The sequence below is a fragment of the Mastigoproctus giganteus genome, chromosome 4, assembly GCF_048544385.1.
Source record: "Mastigoproctus giganteus isolate SK-2022 chromosome 4, ASM4854438v1, whole genome shotgun sequence".
In the NCBI taxonomy this organism is placed as follows: Eukaryota; Metazoa; Arthropoda; class Arachnida; order Uropygi; family Thelyphonidae; genus Mastigoproctus; species Mastigoproctus giganteus.
In genome coordinates, this window is record NC_143578.1 from 57,796,913 (window position 1) to 57,815,491 (window position 18,579).

The window sequence follows — 18,579 nt, forward strand, 5'->3', positions numbered from 1 at the left end:
TTAGATTCTGTGCTAGTGAACTAGTGGAAAAATCTAGATTTCAAAAAGTTTTATTACTATTGGATAACTGCCTGCCATCCAAAAGATTTAAGTCACCCAAACGTTGAAGTAATGTTCCTACCATCTAATACAACTTCTTTAATTCAGCCATTAGATCAAGGCATTATGTCTACCTTTAAAACTCATTACATCAGAAAATTGTTACAATGGATTTTGTAAAAAATTGATTCTGAATGTATTGAAGTGATGGAGGCAAGAAACATTTTTAAATTGTGGATTGTATCAGAATCATAGTTTTATCGCTCAAAGAAGTAAAACCATCAACATTAAATACGTGCTGGAAAAATGTATGGCCAGAGTCAGTTCATTCAGGAAATATGGTCGAACCAGCAGAAAATGGAATCGGTGCAATAGTAGAACTTGCTAAGTGGTAGGAGGGGAAGGTTTTGATGATATGAATACTGAAGACATTCAAGAATTACTGGTAGAAAAAGAGGCTGGCAAAGCAGATTTGGTGGAAATGCAATTGGAGGTAAATCAAATCAATTCAGAGGATGATAGCGTAGATGAAAATTCTGAACTTCCAAATTTTACACTAAAAAGTATATCGGAAGGCATAAACATAGCCAAGCAATTAGAATCATGTTTTTTGAATGCAGATCCTTCGACTGAACAGAACATAAAGTTCAAAAGGGAGCTTAAAAATTCTTAGCTCTATACCATGAAATTTACAAAGATTTATTGCTCTAACTTTTTACTGATTTTTTAAAGAGAGCAGAAGATACATAAATGCTGCAAAAGAAAGTTCAGAAGGTGAAGATATTTTGCAACAGAGAAAAAAGTTCTCTTTTGATTAACCATAGCAGCGATGAAAAGGAAGAATATTAAACGAATGTACATTATCTGGCATATATGTATCACAGTTTGTAATATGTTTGTTCAGTTATTACTATTTTTAATAAAAATTAAGTTTCCAACAGTTATAAAAAATGCTCCTAACACCTAATACAACTATATTTTTGTTATCTTTTAGAATGTAACCCTCCTTTTTGTACTGGTTCTTAGTCCCATATAACACGGTTTTGCACTACACGAGATTTTACAGGAACATAACTACCGTGTTATATGACAGTTACCTGTATATATGTACAGTGGACCCTTGATAACTTGAAGTTGAGTAGATGAAACACAATACGTTATTAAAAATTCGACTTATCAAATTTTACAACTTTTCTAGAAAAATAGAAATTTTTTCTGAATAAACAAAACCGCAAAAATACAGAAAGCCTTGCTACAATGTTTTATAACTCAAAAATTTTAAATGAAAAAAAAAAAAAATAAATAATATATATATATATAACTACATCATACTTATTAGAAAATGTAAACATGTATACTTTTAAACATGTTTCTTTTAAAATATACTCAGTAAGAAAGGTTTGGTGCACTTTCTTCATTGATTCCCATTTCGCAATGTCCTCAATATGAGTTACAGAGAGAAATTATTTTTTATTCCAGTTGGAGGGCAACAATAAACCTATGCGGTACATCTATCTATCGTCTTCCAAGATTTCTTGTAGGCAGGCATATTAATTTGTATTTCTACATCATGATAATTAATAACCTCCCATTTTACTCTCTCTTGTTCCTCTTGTTTGTATCCAGGAAACTATCTCTGCATCAGTTAAACACAATCCACCAATTTCAATATTACTACCAACATTTACATAATTGTTAAATTTCCCTACATTTATACCTAACATTTACACCTTCCTTACCTTCTACAAGATAACTTGTTATTGGAAATCAGCTACCTTGAAACAACTAGCAAATGTGTTTCAATAGTAGCATGCCATGCTTTGCTTGCTATTTTCATAGCATGCAGTAAATTAATTCAAAGAGTATTCCTATCCTCTGTGTCCTGAATGCAACTTACTTGTCTCTTCCCACTTCCATCTCCATTACATATTCGTACTGCTCCCCACCTCAAAATAAAACTTACTTATTAGCCTACTATTCTGCTAATCTTGCATCAACGATCTTAGAAGGCAATTGACCTCCTATGATACCAAAGACATTCTATTCAATGACTCCTTGTGATCTTCTGATAGAAGGACATTTAAAAAATTTCAGTAGCAGAGAAAAGAACACAAGGCAGCAGCTGAAAGGAATTCTCTCAGATTCCTCTAAACCTCAGTAGAAAGGAACAAGGTAGCTCTAAAAACATTAAACAACCCCCCCCCCCATTTTACAGATGACAATTTATACAGTCTTGTGCCTTTTCTATGCTATTAGGGGCTCACATCTGGTGAGTATGGGCTTGGCACACCCAGGGTCCTGAGCTGGATATCATCATTCTTCTCTTTCTTGGTGATTCCTTTCTACTCTCTCTCTCTCTCTGTCAGGGTAATAGGGAAATTTTTTTTTTTTTTTTTTTGCTGGTGCAGTATAAGCCCTCAGGCTTCCTTGCACCATATGGCTAATAATAATAATAATAATAATTTCTAACCCCATGTAACAAATAACATGCCTTGCTAATAATACATTTTGAATCTCACTAGGTGTTAACCACAAATTTTAATATTCACAGCACACATCTAGATCTAAATTAACACTGCTTGAAATTAGGATATGCTGCAAAACTAATTTATTTAACTACTGATGGTAGTTTTGTGATCAGGCAAAATTAGCAGGCATGGAGTATTCCAGCTTGTTTATGACATGAAATTGAGTCTACATTCCAAAAAAAAAAAGACTGCAGAAACCACATGAAAGTAAATACCAAAAGGCTCAAATTGTGTTTGTAATGAAATAAATGTTTTAATGGATCAATATTGAAGAAAAAGCTCTGATGATATGGGACCAAATATGCCTTCCTTCTGAGTTAAAGCTTCTTTAATTTCTTCATTCATTTTTTTCTTATACAAAAAATTTACAGGTGCACAAAATGTCTGAACCCAGATGCACATCTCCTTGACACGAGTGATTCCTGGAAAATGAAGCACTAGTGTGTTAAGAGGTTATGTGATTGTTGTGGAATGCAACATACAACTTTAGAAGAATGCTGAATATATATTGGACAGCACACATTTTATTTAATTTTTAAAATAAAAAAGTAAATAAAATGTATAATTTCAATGTCAAATTCTCCAGCTTAATCTATTTCTGGTTTTGGAAATCCTTCTGGTTTCTGAGGGAATTTCTGTGATTATACCTTTTACAGTTATTAAAGAATATTAGTATTATTAGCATGCTGAATCAGTCCTGCACTGTTGTTACTGGGTTTTTAGGTCACATAATATCAGCAACTTAGTCCATATTAAGCCACTGTATGTGTGTGTGTGTGTGTGTTCCCAAGCTAACTTGCATGTTGTGAGGGGTGAAAAACTCACAATAACCCATGGGGATAAATCCTTATTCCCTCCTCTCAAAATTGCCAATTGAAGAGGGCTTTAATAATTTCTCTAGTTGTCCATGGGAATCAAATCCTAACCCCCTCCAAATGAGTGACAAGTTTTTTTTTTGGTAGTTGTTGGCGCATTGGCTTCTGTGGCCATAATGCACCTCCCAAGGTTTTTGCAGTACTTTGATCCAAGCCCGAGGTGGGATTCAAACCCGCGACCTTTGGGTTGCCGGGCAGGCACTTTACCCACCCGGCTAGCCCGGTTGGCAAGTGATGAAACCACTATACTGTCACAAAGGATCTCATTCCTACATAACAATTGCTTTGGGTGACCACACAAATAAAAGTTAAATAGATTTGAGAGCAAGCTGGCTGCATAAATGACCAATTCACTTCTCAAAGATGTTTCCAATTAGCAAAGCCTTTGGCTGCCTTCCATAATGTGGAGGTGTTTCATCATATTGGTACCAGATCTCAAGTTGCAATAAATGGCTTGTCTTTCAATAGGAATGAAACTAATCTGAAGGAACTTAACATACAAGCAAGTTGTCAGAGAACCCTACAGTACTGGAAGACTTGCAACTTTAATGAAGCTTTAACACAGCAACACACTTTAAGACTCATATCGGTAACAACTTATTTCGGCTAAGGTAAAGAAAGCCAACACAAGAACTACAGGAAATGTTGGCTAGCTTACCCAGAAAATTAGTTTCCCAATACCACACTCTAGTGCTGCTCGCTCGGTAAACAGATGGTAGGTATTATCATTCTGGAGTAGAAGTCGAGAACAGTATATTGATTGACAGGTAGGCATGGCAAACAATGAAATGATTGGCGGTGGGTGACAGACAACATGCTACTGTGTACTCATTGGTTGGCATTATGATGTGTATTTATGAGTAAAGAACAGTGCACAATTAGTTTTGTAATGAACAGTAAATGGGTAATAGTAGCGGTGAATCTTTTAAAGATTGAAGAAATTTGTAAGGAAAATAAAACGTTGCTTGATTTTTTGATGAAAACTAAATTAATAACACCGAAATTGTACTGTTTTAAGTGCAATGATTATTTTAAACTAATTGAATCATGAACAGTCATGTGGATAGTTCTGGTATTGTAAAAAAAGTTCTGTGTGAGTTTCTTTATTAAAGCAGTTTTATGGAAAATACAAAATTTCCATTAAAAAAGATAATGTATATTATTTACTTTGGTCAACGTGCACACCAGTAACTATGACAGAATTCCATCTGGAGATTTCGAAAGTAACAGCAATTAAGTTTGTATAAGGAACTAAGAGATATTTGCAAATTGCAGTTGTTAAAAAAACCCATTAAGTTGGGTGGATTGGGGGAAACACCAGTAACTATGACAGAATTCCATCTGGAGATTTCGAAAGTAACAGCAATTAAGTTTTATAAGGAACTAAGAGATATTTGCAAATTGCAGTTGTTAAAAAAAACCCATTAAGTTGGGTGGATTGAGGGAAACTGTAGAAGCAGACGAAACTGTATTGGTAAAACCAAAACATCACAAAGGACAAAATTTAACTGCTAAGAAGAAATGGGTGTTTGGAATATTTGAAAGAGAATCAAAATTCATCTTCATGAAATTCATAAAAAATCAGAAAGCAAAAACTCTTATGCATTATTAGAAAAGTAGTGAAGAAAATTACTACCATCATAACAGATGAATGGCATGGATATAGGCGTATTACAGTCTTAGAAATAAAGAATTACAAACATTTAACAGTGAAACACAAGGAATTTTTGTAGATCCACATACTGGAACAAATACGAATAACATCGAAGACCAGTGGAAGACACTAAAAAGTATGACTAAAAGACTAAATGGCAGCTGTAAAGATATGTTGATGGGTCACATGAATAAATATATGTGGCATACAATTTATGGGAAAAATCATGAAGATACTTTTTCAGAATATTATTAATCAAATTGCGAATAGCTATTGAGGTCCAACTATATGATTTGTAATCATGAAATTGTTTTTTTTTTTTTTTCCTGAAAAAGTTCCATTCCATTCATTTTTATGTTCTTCATTATGTTTTTTTCTCATTATTAAAAGCATATTTTTGGAGTTCATGAGTGTTTTTTGATTATTGATTTATGTTTGGTTAGAAAAAAAGGAAAAGATTTCTTTATTTTCCATTACATTTCCTGACCTAAACTTAAAGGTTAGGTTAGGAAAAATAAGAAAGATATTATTGATTTAGGTTTGGTTAGAAAAAAAGGAAAAGATTTCTTTATTTTCCATTACATTTCCTGACCTAAACTTAAAGGTTAGGTTAGGAAAAATAAGAAAGATTCTTTATATATATATATATATATATACACATATATATCCAAGTATAACAAAGCAAATATTAAATGTTATAATAAATATAAGTATTATAATAAATATTAAGTAGTAACATAACCAATTAATGCCATCTAGGACGATTAAACATTACATCGGTCTGTATGAATATGAGTTAAGTTAATAATGGTTAGAGTTTTTTTAAAAATAAAATATGATATACTAGCTTATCAGGCAAACCATAAACCATGGTGAGTACCCAACGTGACCTGGAAAAAATCAATCTATGCCATGACATAAGCAATAAAAATATATAAAAATACCATTAAAATGTTAGTTATGGCAATCAGATACATTGCAAGGGACTTTTTCGAGGGCTAACCCTTACAATGTATCAACCATAATTAACGAGCTATCCGTTTCTGTAGTCATCGTCCAGCATAACTATGTCCTAATATACGTAAAATAGTATTAAGTTAGAGCCAATGGTATAAATATAAAATTAGTAGTAATTTAGAGCCAAATAGTAGTAATAAATCCAAATTTAGCAGTTAACTGGCAAGATGACTGTTAGCCCGACGGATAGCCAAAATATTAAGTTAAATTAAAATTATAGAAAGAGCTATAATTATTGTTAGGCATATGTGCGTAGTTGATAGTAAATGCTGCCACGGTAGTCTCATCAAATTAATAAAAATAGTAACAGTGTGAGCTATAGCTAACTAAGGCGAACGGAACAAAGGTATAAGAATAGATATAGTACCTCAATCCCCCTCGAATACTCTAATAGTTCATGAGGTATGAAAAAATAGGGATAAGAAAGTGAAAGTAAAACAGCAAAGAAAAAGCAAAATAATTAACATAGGATGTACCTTATAGTAAGGTATCCTGGTTAGAATGATTTAAGATTAAAATTAGAACATTAAAATTAAAATTAGAAAATTAGAATTAAAATTAAAATTAGATTAAAATTCTAATTTTAATCTTAAATCATTCTAACCAGGATACCTTACTATAAGGTACATCCTATGTTAATTATTTTGCTTTTTCTTTGCTGTTTTACTTTCACTTTCTTATCCCTATTTTTTCATACCTCATGAACTATTAGAGTATTCGAGGGGGATTGAGGTACTATATCTATTCTTATACCTTTGTTCCGTTCGCCTTAGTTAGCTATAGCTCACACTGTTACTATTTTTATTAATTTGATGAGGCTACCGTGGCAGCATTTACTATCAACTACGCACATATGCCTAACAATAATTATAGCTCTTTCTATAATTTTAATTTAACTTAATATTTTGGCTATCCGTCGGGCTAACAGTCATCTTGCCAGTTAACTGCTAAATTTGGATTTATTACTACTATTTGGCTCTAAATTACTACTAATTTTATATTTATACCATTGGCTCTAACTTAATACTATTTTACGTATATTAGGACATAGTTATGCTGGACGATGACTACAGAAACGGATAGCTCGTTAATTATGGTTGATACATTGTAAGGGTTAGCCCTCGAAAAAGTCCCTTGCAATGTATCTGATTGCCATAACTAACATTTTAATGGTATTTTTATATATTTTTATTGCTTATGTCATGGCATAGATTGATTTTTTCCAGGTCACGTTGGGTACTCACCATGGTTTATGGTTTGCCTGATAAGCTAGTATATCATATTTTATTTTTAAAAAAACTCTAACCATTATTAACTTAACTCATACACATATATATATACATACACGCAGTCCATTCCGGTTATTTGGGACACATCGGGACTAGTGCATTTTGGTCCGATTAAGCGGCTGCCACAATTATCCGAAGTTTCACGTAAATAGTTAAAAATACAATGTACCCCCACCTTTTTTTTTACAATTGGTTCACTATATAATCAAATCACGTTACGACGAACTCAACATAGTAAAGTACCGTTCACTATACGATGTGCAGTAAGCACCAGTCATTGCGATCACATTTGTGAATTGAATTTTAATTCTATGAAACAGCGATTCTGATTAACGAAAATAGGAGGAACATTATCCACAGGCTATAAAAGCAAAGATATATTAAGCAGAAATTTACCCTTTATTACCTTAACAATTAAAAAATACAAGAAAATCTGAAGAATATACGTGATAATCGGAATAATTAATACGTACTGTAATATGTACATACGAACTAGTTGACATTTCTGTTTACTGACATTTGTTGGTGGGGGTTAAAATTTAAAACAGTAAAAAGCACACACAAATTAACACAATACACAATAACACGGCACACACAAATTAACACAATACGCGCAGGTGAGAATCGAGTAACGAGTTACAAAGCTTTAAAAATACGAATGAAGAGAAGATCTGAAATTAATTTTTTTATATGATTGAAGATTTCATGGAAGTGTTAACACATTTCACCATAATAACTCACAGAATTCCAGCTGTCGGTATTATCGTAAATTCAGTAAGATCGAGTTTACTGTCCACTTATGATAGATTTCACTAACAGAAAAGCCCAATAAACAGGTGACTGCTAATTGTTTTTATTGTTTTATGGTTGTGATCTCCAGAATTTCGACCGAACCACGTGGTACCGTCGGAGACAATCGTAGGGTAATCTCCAGTGCTGCGGTCTCCTTCCCCGATTAAACGGCATGCTGTCCCAATTAAGCGAAGTAAACTCTGGCTATTTTCTCGATTGTTTTCTGTTTTTTAAGATTTGCCCCAAATAAACGGCTGCCCCACTTAACCGGTGGCCCAAATAACCGAAATCCACTGTATATTGTGAATAGCTATTGAGGTATTGCTTGATGTTATGATACGAGTGTCTTTAAAAATAAAAATACAGTAATAAAAAATTAATATTTTGTTAATAAATGCACTAGTCCACCCATGATTCTAAAGAAAAAAGGTCAGGTTAGCCGCTCACCATTATTGAAAGTGTTCATTAGAGAATGTGCGATTAGGCAAGTTACCATGAGGCAAGTGACCATTAGTGCTTCTGAGATTAGGGCAAGTGATACTAAACCGATATTATCGCCTGTTGTGTTCACACACACCAATCAGTACATCGTTTGCCACGCCTACCTGTCAATCAATATATCATTCTCGACTTCTGCTCCAGACCGATAACACCTACAGCTGTTTACCGAGCAAGCAACACTAGAGTGTGGTATCAGGAAACTAATTTTCAAGGTAAGTTAGCTGACGTTTCCCATGGTTCTCATGTTAGCTTTTTTTACCTTCACCCATATTTCTTTAGTAGTAATTTCCTAACATGATCCTAAAGTTTTACAGGAGAACTGAGAATCACTCTTTCATATTAATATTTCAAATAACTAAGTCGCTTACCTTCTACTGTTTTCTGCAAAATACTTTTTAGTTCTTTTATTTCTACTTCATAAGCTTCACGTTGAATATTTCCTTCATTTTCTGTGGCTTCGCTATTAGCTTTCTCTTTCTAATAAATACAGAACACTCTTATAGAAATAACTCAATATTCAACAGAAATTAACAATTAAATTCTTAACATTTAATAAACAAAATACATATACGTGGAAGAGGAAAGCACAAATAGTGCCATGTTTCACCACTCAACAGAGCTTAGTTTGATCTTGCTGCTATTCACTGTTCCATCTCATGATCTCACCAAATATTCAATACACAGACCAATCCAAAAATGAAAACATTGTAAATAAAAATTTTAGAAAAGTAATTATTTTCCTTAATCTGTCAATTTATTATATGATAATAAACACCACTGCACTCACATATCAACATGGCTTGTGCTCTCTCTACACACACACACACACACATATATATATATAGTGTTTTTATTGGGACGGTATGCAATGGTATGGCATACTGGCACCTTTATTAATAGTGACCTGTGACATTTGGATGCTGTACACTTTGAAATTTGTAATATTCTGTAAATTTTTTCACACGTTTACCTACTTTTCAAATAACCTTAGTTATTTAACTAAATTTGCATTTTTCACTGTCTATTGTTAAGATAATTTCTATATAAAACTTTATAACCATTTTTAGAATTCTAATTACTCTGTTGGACTTCTTAAATTACTCTGTTGGACTTCTGTTACTCTGTTGGACTTCTTAAATTACTCTGTTGGACTTCTGTTTAATGAACTACTTTTATAGCAATTTTTTTTTTAATCCCCCTTGGAAATTACATTTAAAATAGTTTCCATTGAGCGAAGAAAATTTTCATATAACAAACGGCTTAGGAGAGACTTAACTGGGTATGCACTGTTTGCACTTCTGGCAACTTAGGAAATTAGTGCTGCTGCTGCTAAGCAAGAATTGAGTCCTGGTGACTAGGACATGGTTCTAGTCACCAGTACAGCCTAGGGTTACCTGGTAAAACCTATCCGACCACCTATCCCACATACGGAGAAGTCAAGCTGGTCAACAGTGAGCAGATCAAGGGGTATTCTCAGTGGGCTCTGGTTCACCTTCTACTGCAGCGGCGCCCAACCTTTTCCCGTACAGGGGCCATATTCAAAGTTAGATTTCTTTAGGGGGTCGCACTGAGTGATTCGAGAAAAATTAGTGTGTTACATTTTCCATATCTTGTTACATGTAAAAGGAAGTTTCTGTTTTCATGTTACAGTTTTTTATTTTCAGGCTATATATAAAAAATGCAAATTCCCAATACTTTTATGTGTAACAGATCTATGTCACTAATTTATATTTTAAATTTTATTAAAATCATAAAAATATCATTCTTTTGCTTTTCAAAAAAACTGTTACTTTTGCCTTTAAATGCTCACTTTAGAAAATTTACAACCCGAAAGGATCACTGCTTAAGATGAATCTAAGGTGAATAAATAAAATAATGATGAACCTAAAATTGAAAATATTCGAAAATTTTATTAAGTACAATACAAGATTACATTTACTAAATAAACCATTTAATGAGAATTTTTTTTTGATAATTAGCAAAATTTAAAATGCTGTATTCACTTTCCGCAGGGGCCGTAGGTTGGACACCGCTGTGAATCAACTGTAAGCACCCAGTTTGAGAATTAGGAGAGAGAGTGATTTAATTTTACTTCGTTGTTTCGCAGAAGTGTGTTATCCACATTTTTCTTTAAATTTTTGCCTATCTCTGTTTACGTGGTCACAGTAGCTGAATATCCGAGTGACAATTACATTTTGGACAGTTAAAAAAAAGAAAGAAAAAAATTCAAATTTAAGAACTAGTGAACAATATCGAGGACAAGAGAAAGAAAATGAGAACAATGAAGGTATTAATCCTTCTAAACATGAATTGTTGGCATTTGGCGAAAATGAAGTTAGAAAATGTCAATTAGGCTCCAATTAAATGAAAGAGACAATTCGTGGATTTCGAGAATACCTAATCAAAAAGATTATGTTTCAGAAAAATTGAAGAGCATTTGATGAATGCTCTGAGTGATACCAATTTCATCGAGTGAATATGAACGAGGATTTTCACAAATGAATCTGTTGTCAGCCAAACAAGAGCTTCATTGATGACAAAAACAATTTCTTCACTATGATTTCTTAAAATTGTAGCCCCGCCAGTGACACACTTCGATCCAGCAAATGTCGATTCGGGTTGCTTCAGAAATGCTTAAATTTATGCTTAATAAACTGTGTTAATATACTTAAATTGTTGTTCTTATTCCAAAAACATTACTACTAAAGTAACAATATCAGGAAATACTTTTTTAGAGTACCGTACTTTTCATGTCTTATTAATTTTTCCTGATAGCAAAGAATGAGTACTGGCACCTATTTTTTTTTACAAAAAAAGCACTATATATACATATATAAATTTGTATTAATATATTGAATAAAGTATGCATAAATGGCTGTGAAAATTACACAAAGTAGCAATAACTAGAAGGGTGAGGAAAGTAGAAAAAGAAGTTTAGTAGATTTGTGAAAGGTGAAAGAATGTCAATATCCTAAAGGTTATGATGAATTAAGAAAATTATGGGCCATAATTTTGAAATTACCAAGCCAACAGAAAGTGGAAGAACTATAAAGTAAAATCATTACATCAAAATACTAATAAAATAAAAATAAAAAATAAAATGCAAATAAAATGAAAAAATTAAAGTGGTGTAGTTGTCATCAGATATGGGAGGAAACATATTTAGAAAATGGTAGAATATAGGTAAGGCAAATATGCCTGATCTGAAGTCAGCTGAAATAAATATTGATACATGATCAGGTATTTCATCAGGGGACTACACCTGACCATGTATCAAGAACTGTGTTTCTATACTTGTCCATAGCAGTAGAAGAAAAGTGAAAAGCCAAAAAGCAATGAAAATGAAATTAGCACATTCTAATACAGTATGGACAAGGTAGTGTAATTTATTTAGTTAAAAATAAGAAATAAAGTTAGAATAAATAGGAATTCAATGATTCAATAAATAAATTTGGAACAAGCACATGGTATAGGGTTGAGGATGGAGATGGGAAAAGGAAGTATTTTGAATAAATAAAGATGAAAAATAGTAATAGAAGTGGGATAGTTTGTATCACCCTCGCATACACTAATAGTTTTACGAACAGGAAGAACAGTAGAAATAGACAGCAGAAAGACAAAAAGCAAAGAAAAAAGTTATTAAATAAAACTAAGCTTGCTGGGGTTGTGAAGTCCAACCTTATAGTAAGGGCTCTGGCATTTGTAAGCATTAGGATAGAGGGGAGCTAATACCAAATGCTTGTATTGAAAGTAAAAATGTGTGTCAAAACATGCAGAGAATCTAAAACGAAACTGAAAGTATAATAAGAAAGTGAACGATACCTGGATTATTTCAAGAAATGCATAGCAGAAATAAGCCTTCTCCATACTGTATTAGAATGTGCTAATTTCATTTTCGTTGCTTTTTGGCTTTTCACTTTTCTTCTACTACTATGAACAAGAATAGAAACACAGTTTGTACATGGTCAGGTGTAGTCCCCTGATGAAATACCTGATCATGCATCAATATTTATTTCAGCTGACATCAGATCAAGCATATTTGCCTTACCTATATTCGACCATTTTCTAAATATGTTTCCTCCCATATCTGATGACAGCTATACCACTTTCATTTTTTCATTTTATTAGTATTTTGGTGTACTAATTTTACTTTACAGTTCTTCCACTTTCTATTTGCTTGGTAATTCAGCCCATAATTTTCTTAATTCATCATAACCTTGAGGATATTAACATTCTTTCACTTTTCACAAATCTACTACACTTCTTTTTCTACTTTCCTCACCTTTCTGGATACTGCCACTTTGTGTAACTTTCACATCCATTTATGCATACTTTATTCAATACATTAATACAAACTTATATATACTCTTGCATCCTTTAATGCTGCTTTGCACTTTTAGGTGCATCTGTCATATCTGATTTATTAATCTTTCATTCACTGAAGCCATTTCATCAATTGAATACCTCTTTATCCTATGTAACTTTTTAAACATTTCCTTTAAGGAGTTACATTTAATATTCATTTATATTATATATATATATATATATATATACACACACACACACACAGGTAACCCTCATATAACGTGGTACCTATACAATGTGGTTTCGATATAACGTGGTTTATAAATTGTGGCTACCCTTGTATGACACAGTTGTGGTTTCAATATATCGCGATCTACAAATTGTTGTATCGCTTCTTTTCACACACTTGTACCACGCGACTTAAAAATCAAACTTTATGTTCGTTAAATTTGTGTCTGCTCATATAACGAGTGTAGTTGACAGAACCAAATTTATATAAGGGGAAACACGCAAGTACATATACATACATACATATTTTTTTGCGTAGTGCCAATTTTTTACCTTATAAAGAGTTAATTGTTGCGCAAGTAGTTATAAATAGTGAATTTATTCGGGGAATACCCCTTGGCAAATAAAAAATTTATTTTTTATAGTAATGGCCACCAAAACTGCAAAAGAAGGAAAAAACCAACATTGAAAAGAAAATTAATTTCTCTTGAAGAAAAAATTAAAATCTCGGATCGGTTGAAAAACAGAAAAACAAGGAGTTTTTGCAAGGACTTTGAATTCAAATGAATCAACAATTCATACAATCAAACAAAATGAGCAGAAAATCAGAGATAGTTTTATCGCTGGTTCAACGATAAGTGCAAAGCACATTGCTCATGTACACGATATTTTAATGGAAGAAATGGAGAAATCTCTAATGGTTTGGATTGAAGATTGCACTCACAAGAAAATGCCTTTGAGTGGAAACCTTATTAAACAAAAAGCCCTCAAAATTTATCAATATTTAGAAGAACTTGAACAAGATTTTTCAGAAGAAAGCTCTCAGCATGAATTTTGTGCCAGTAAGGGCTGGTTCGAAAATTTTAAAAAGCCATTTTCTTTGCATAATCTTCAGCTCCAAGGAGAATCAGCATCAGCAGATGTAGATGCTGCCTGAAAATTCCCAGAAGAACTTTTAAAAACCATTGAAGAAGGTGGATATAGTGCAGACCAGGTATTCAATGCAGACAAATTTGGGTTAAACTAGAAAAAAAATGCCAAAATGCACTTATATATCAAAAAATGAAAAAAAGCTCCTGGATTCAAAGTTTCTAAAGGCAGAATTACTCTACTGTTTTGTAGTAATGCGTCAGGTAATTACATGACAAAACCAATGTTAATTAACCGATCTATAAATCCTCGTGTGATGAAAGTGATTGAAAAGTCCACACTAGTGTTTATTGGAGAGACATGACAAAACCAATGTTAATTAACCGATCTATAAATCCTCGTGTGATGAAAGTGATTGAAAAGTCCACACTAGTGTTTATTGGAGAGCCAACAAAAAGGCATGGCTTACAGCTAGCATATTTGAAAACCGGTTTTTTAACTGTTTTGTGCCTGATATAGAAAGACACACAAAGAAAAAGAATATCGACTTTAAAAATTTTACTAATTTTAGATAACTCGCCAGGGCACTCAAAAAATGTAACCCATCCAAATATTAAAATAATTTATTTGCCACCTAATACGTCACTTATTCAACCCCCCTTGATCAAGGGATAATTTCAACATTTAAAACATATTATATTCATCAAACATTCAAATTAATTTTGGAAAAAATGGAATCTAATCCAAACATGACACTGCCTCAAGTGTGGAAAGAGTTTTCAATATTTAATTATGTAAAAATTATTTCTCTATGTGTAAAGGAGTTAAAACCCTCTGTACTGAAAGGTTGCTGGAAAAAAATATGGCCTGATGTCGTCCTTAATCAAAATTTCGTACCTCCTGTGGATGCTGAACTAAGTCGCATAACAAACCTGGCACGCATTTGTGGTGGCAAGGGATTTTCCAATATGGTTGAAAATGAAATTCGTGAATTCATTATTGATGAAGAAACAGATTTAAATGAGGAGGAATTGGTTCAATTAATAGAAGACGGCAAACCAAATACAAATGGTGAGGAAAGTTCTACTGAAGATTCTGATTGTGCTGAACCCGAGAGTTCAGTCTAAAGAAATTAGCAGAAGGATTAAATCTGACACAAAAGTTAGGAAGTCATTTTACGGATAATGATCCCTCAACAGAGTGCTCGGAAAAATTCAAAAGACAATTGGACAGTTGTTTAGTTCCATATTATGAACTTAATAAAAAATTGCAGCATAGTGGTAAGCAAGGTCTTATTACCGACTTTTTGATAAAAAAACCAGCTGAAGTACCCAGTGAGAATTATACAAATGATGTCAAAGAGATTTCAAGTGATAATGACATCCGGCCACTCGTAAATAAAGAATATCTACGAAATATTTTTTCTGAAGACAGTGATGCCGATTAAAATATCCATTTCTTTAATTTTGAAATTTATGCATTATGTGCAATGAAATTTATGTACAATTCCTAATTTTTATAATTTTATGCTATGTATCTGTTAAATAGTTAGTTACATTAATTTTTGAATGAATAAAATATATTTTTGTTGAATGTCATTGTTGTTTTTATAATTAAAAAAAAAAAAAAACACTACGGAACATAACCCTACTTTTGTATGAAACCTGAACCTCATATAATGTGTGATATTTCTGGAACCTAACCTCCGCGTTATACAAGGGTTACCTGTATATATATATATAGAGTCCAGTCACAATATTATGACCACCCCAATGCAGACACCACACACACACCTAGCATATCATAGAGCACACAGGTCAAGTTCACACACCACAAACATATAAGGCTTGATGTTCGGCATCCATGAACACGGTAACAGCCTCTGTCGTGGGCAAAGCACATGACCTATAAGACCTGAAAAAAGGCAAGATCACTGGGGTGCCAGCATTTCCAAAACAGCAGACTTTGTGAAATGCTCACATGCTGCAATGGTGAAAGTGTATCAAGACTGGACGAATGGAACAGTTGACGTGGCATGGCAATTGTGGAACCCCATGCACCACTGATCGCAGAGGTGAACGTCAGCTGAAACGGTTGATCAGGACCGATCGGCACACTACTGTTGCCCAACTGGCCACCAAATGAACTGTGGGGGCCACCAAAAAGGTCTCCAACATGACAGTACAGCAAACCCTGTTGCACATTGGGCTCCGGAGCAGACACTTGGTGACAGCACCCATGCTGACAGCTGTTCATCGCAAACAACGGCATCAGTTTGCACAGCAATACCGACACTGGACCCCAGCTGAGTGGCCTTCTCCAATGAGTCATGGTTTCTGCTCCACTCGGTGGAGCAGAAACCATGACTCATCAAGAACAGATACCTGGACACAACTGTTGGCAGAAGGCAGGCTTGTGGGAGCGGTGTTATGGTCTGGGGGATGTTTTCATGGCATGGATTGGGTCCGCTGATACCTCTGGAGGGCACCCTGAATGCAAATGATTACCTATCGATCATCGCCGATCAGGTATGTCCATACATACTGACCACATTCCCTGGGGGCGATGGTATCTATCAGCAAGACAATGCGACATGCCATGTCGCCAGAATTGTCTGTGAGTGGTTTGAAGAGCACGACAAAGACTTCAAGCTACTTCCTTGTTTCTATACTTGTCCAAGTTTGGACAAGTATAGAAACACAGTTCCTGCTACATGGTCAGGTGTAGTCGCCCGATGAAATACTTGACCATGTATCAATATTCACTTTAGATTCTTTGCATATTTGCTTTCCCCTTTTTTTCGACTTTACCACCCATTTCTGATGCTGGCTAGTTCTCCTTTTGTTGTTTTAATTACTTATTTTACTTAATTAATTGCATTAATTATTTTAATTTACAGCTCCCTCCTCTTTAATTGGCATTTCAATTCAGCCTTTAATTCTCTTAATTCATTATAACATATAGGATATCTACATTCTTTCTTTCTTTTTCTACTACATCTTTTCCGATTTCTACTATCCTTCCCCTATTAGTTTTTGGCATTTTGTGAAATTTCACTTCCATCCTTGCACTCAGACCCATTAATTCCAACATGCACATATAAACTTTTTATATCCTTTAATGCTGCCTTGCAGGTTCAGGTGCATCTGTCATATCATTCTTATTTTTATCTATCAATTATCAACTGACATTTCTTGTTTAAACTGAGTTCTATATTAGGTATTTCATATATATATATATATATATATATATATATATATATAAAGAGAGAGAGAGAGAGAGAACAATTTGCACTTTCCAGTTTATTGAGCTTTTCTGTTGGTGCAATCTATTATAAATGGGTCGTAAGCTTGATCTTATTGAATTTGCGATAATACTGATAACTGGAATTCTGTGGGTTTTTATGTTACGGTATTATGGTGAAATGAGTTCCCCTTCACTGAAATCTTCAATCATATAAAAACATAAATAAAATTTCAGAATCTTATTTTCGTTCCTATTTACATATTACAATAGTGAAGGGAAAGGGACCAACAGAAAGTGCAAGTGCTGGCAGTGCTAGGATGCTGATGGGATTCTTCCTCTAGCTCAGAAAAATCACCTGAGAGGGCATAAATTCAAATTGAGGAAAGACAGATGTAGGATAGACGTGCGGAAATTTGCCTTTAGCCAGCGGGTGGTTGGTTGGTGGAACAGACTCCCATCCCTTGTGGTAGAGGTTGATAGCCTAAATAAGTTTAAGGCTCAGCTGGACAGGTATTTTGAACGAACAGAGGGGTGAAGTGGAAGTGGTTTTTTTTTTTTTTTGGCTGATGCTGCATAAGCTTGCTTTCTTGCATCAAATGCCTCTACTAATGCTAATGCTAATGCTAAAATTGATTTAGAAATGAAGATGATTAAGAAGTATAAAGAAGGCAGGACAAGGTTTATCATGTGTCAACACGGGAATTAGGTTTCGCTGCTTCAACAGTGAATGCTATTTTAAAGGACAGTGTACATATAAAAGAACATGTTAAAGGATCAACACATTTAAGATCAACAGTGTTTAGATGCTATATCAAAGATGGAAATGCTATTAATAATATGGATGGAAAATCAGATTCAGAAGCTAGTGCCCCCGAGTCTAATGGCCATTCAAGCAAAAGCAACAAGTATTTATGAAGATATTAAGGATAACTACGGAGAACCCCAAGCCAAGTTCATGGCAAGCAAAGGGTGGTTTAATGTGTTCAAGCATTGCACTAGTTTCCAAAACATTAAAGTATGCAGTGAAGTCACCAGTGCCAACCTGCAGCTGCAGAAATATTTTGTGATGTGTTGGAAAAAATTCCTTCTAAATCTCCACAACGGCATGCTTATCAGCTGGAGAGTTAATTCTGGCAACGATGCTCGAAACTTGCTGACATTATGCCTGTCTCCTCTCTCTTTTTGTAATTTTGTACACTTTATAATTTTTCCTGCACATGAGATAAAAAAAATTG

At 33.7% G+C, this 18,579-nt stretch overlaps 1 protein-coding gene across 1 annotated transcript in view; it reads right to left on the bottom strand.

The window, feature by feature from the left end:
* The window catches only part of LOC150086752 (B-cell receptor-associated protein 31-like), a 112,697-nt gene that overhangs the window by 26,208 nt on the left and 67,910 nt on the right, over positions 1–18,579 (bottom strand). The window contains exon 6 of the mRNA XM_090371561.1: positions 9,064–9,172. Within this exon, the coding sequence (XP_090227687.1) occupies positions 9,064–9,172 (109 nt within the window). The remainder of the gene's footprint in view (positions 1–9,063; positions 9,173–18,579) is intronic.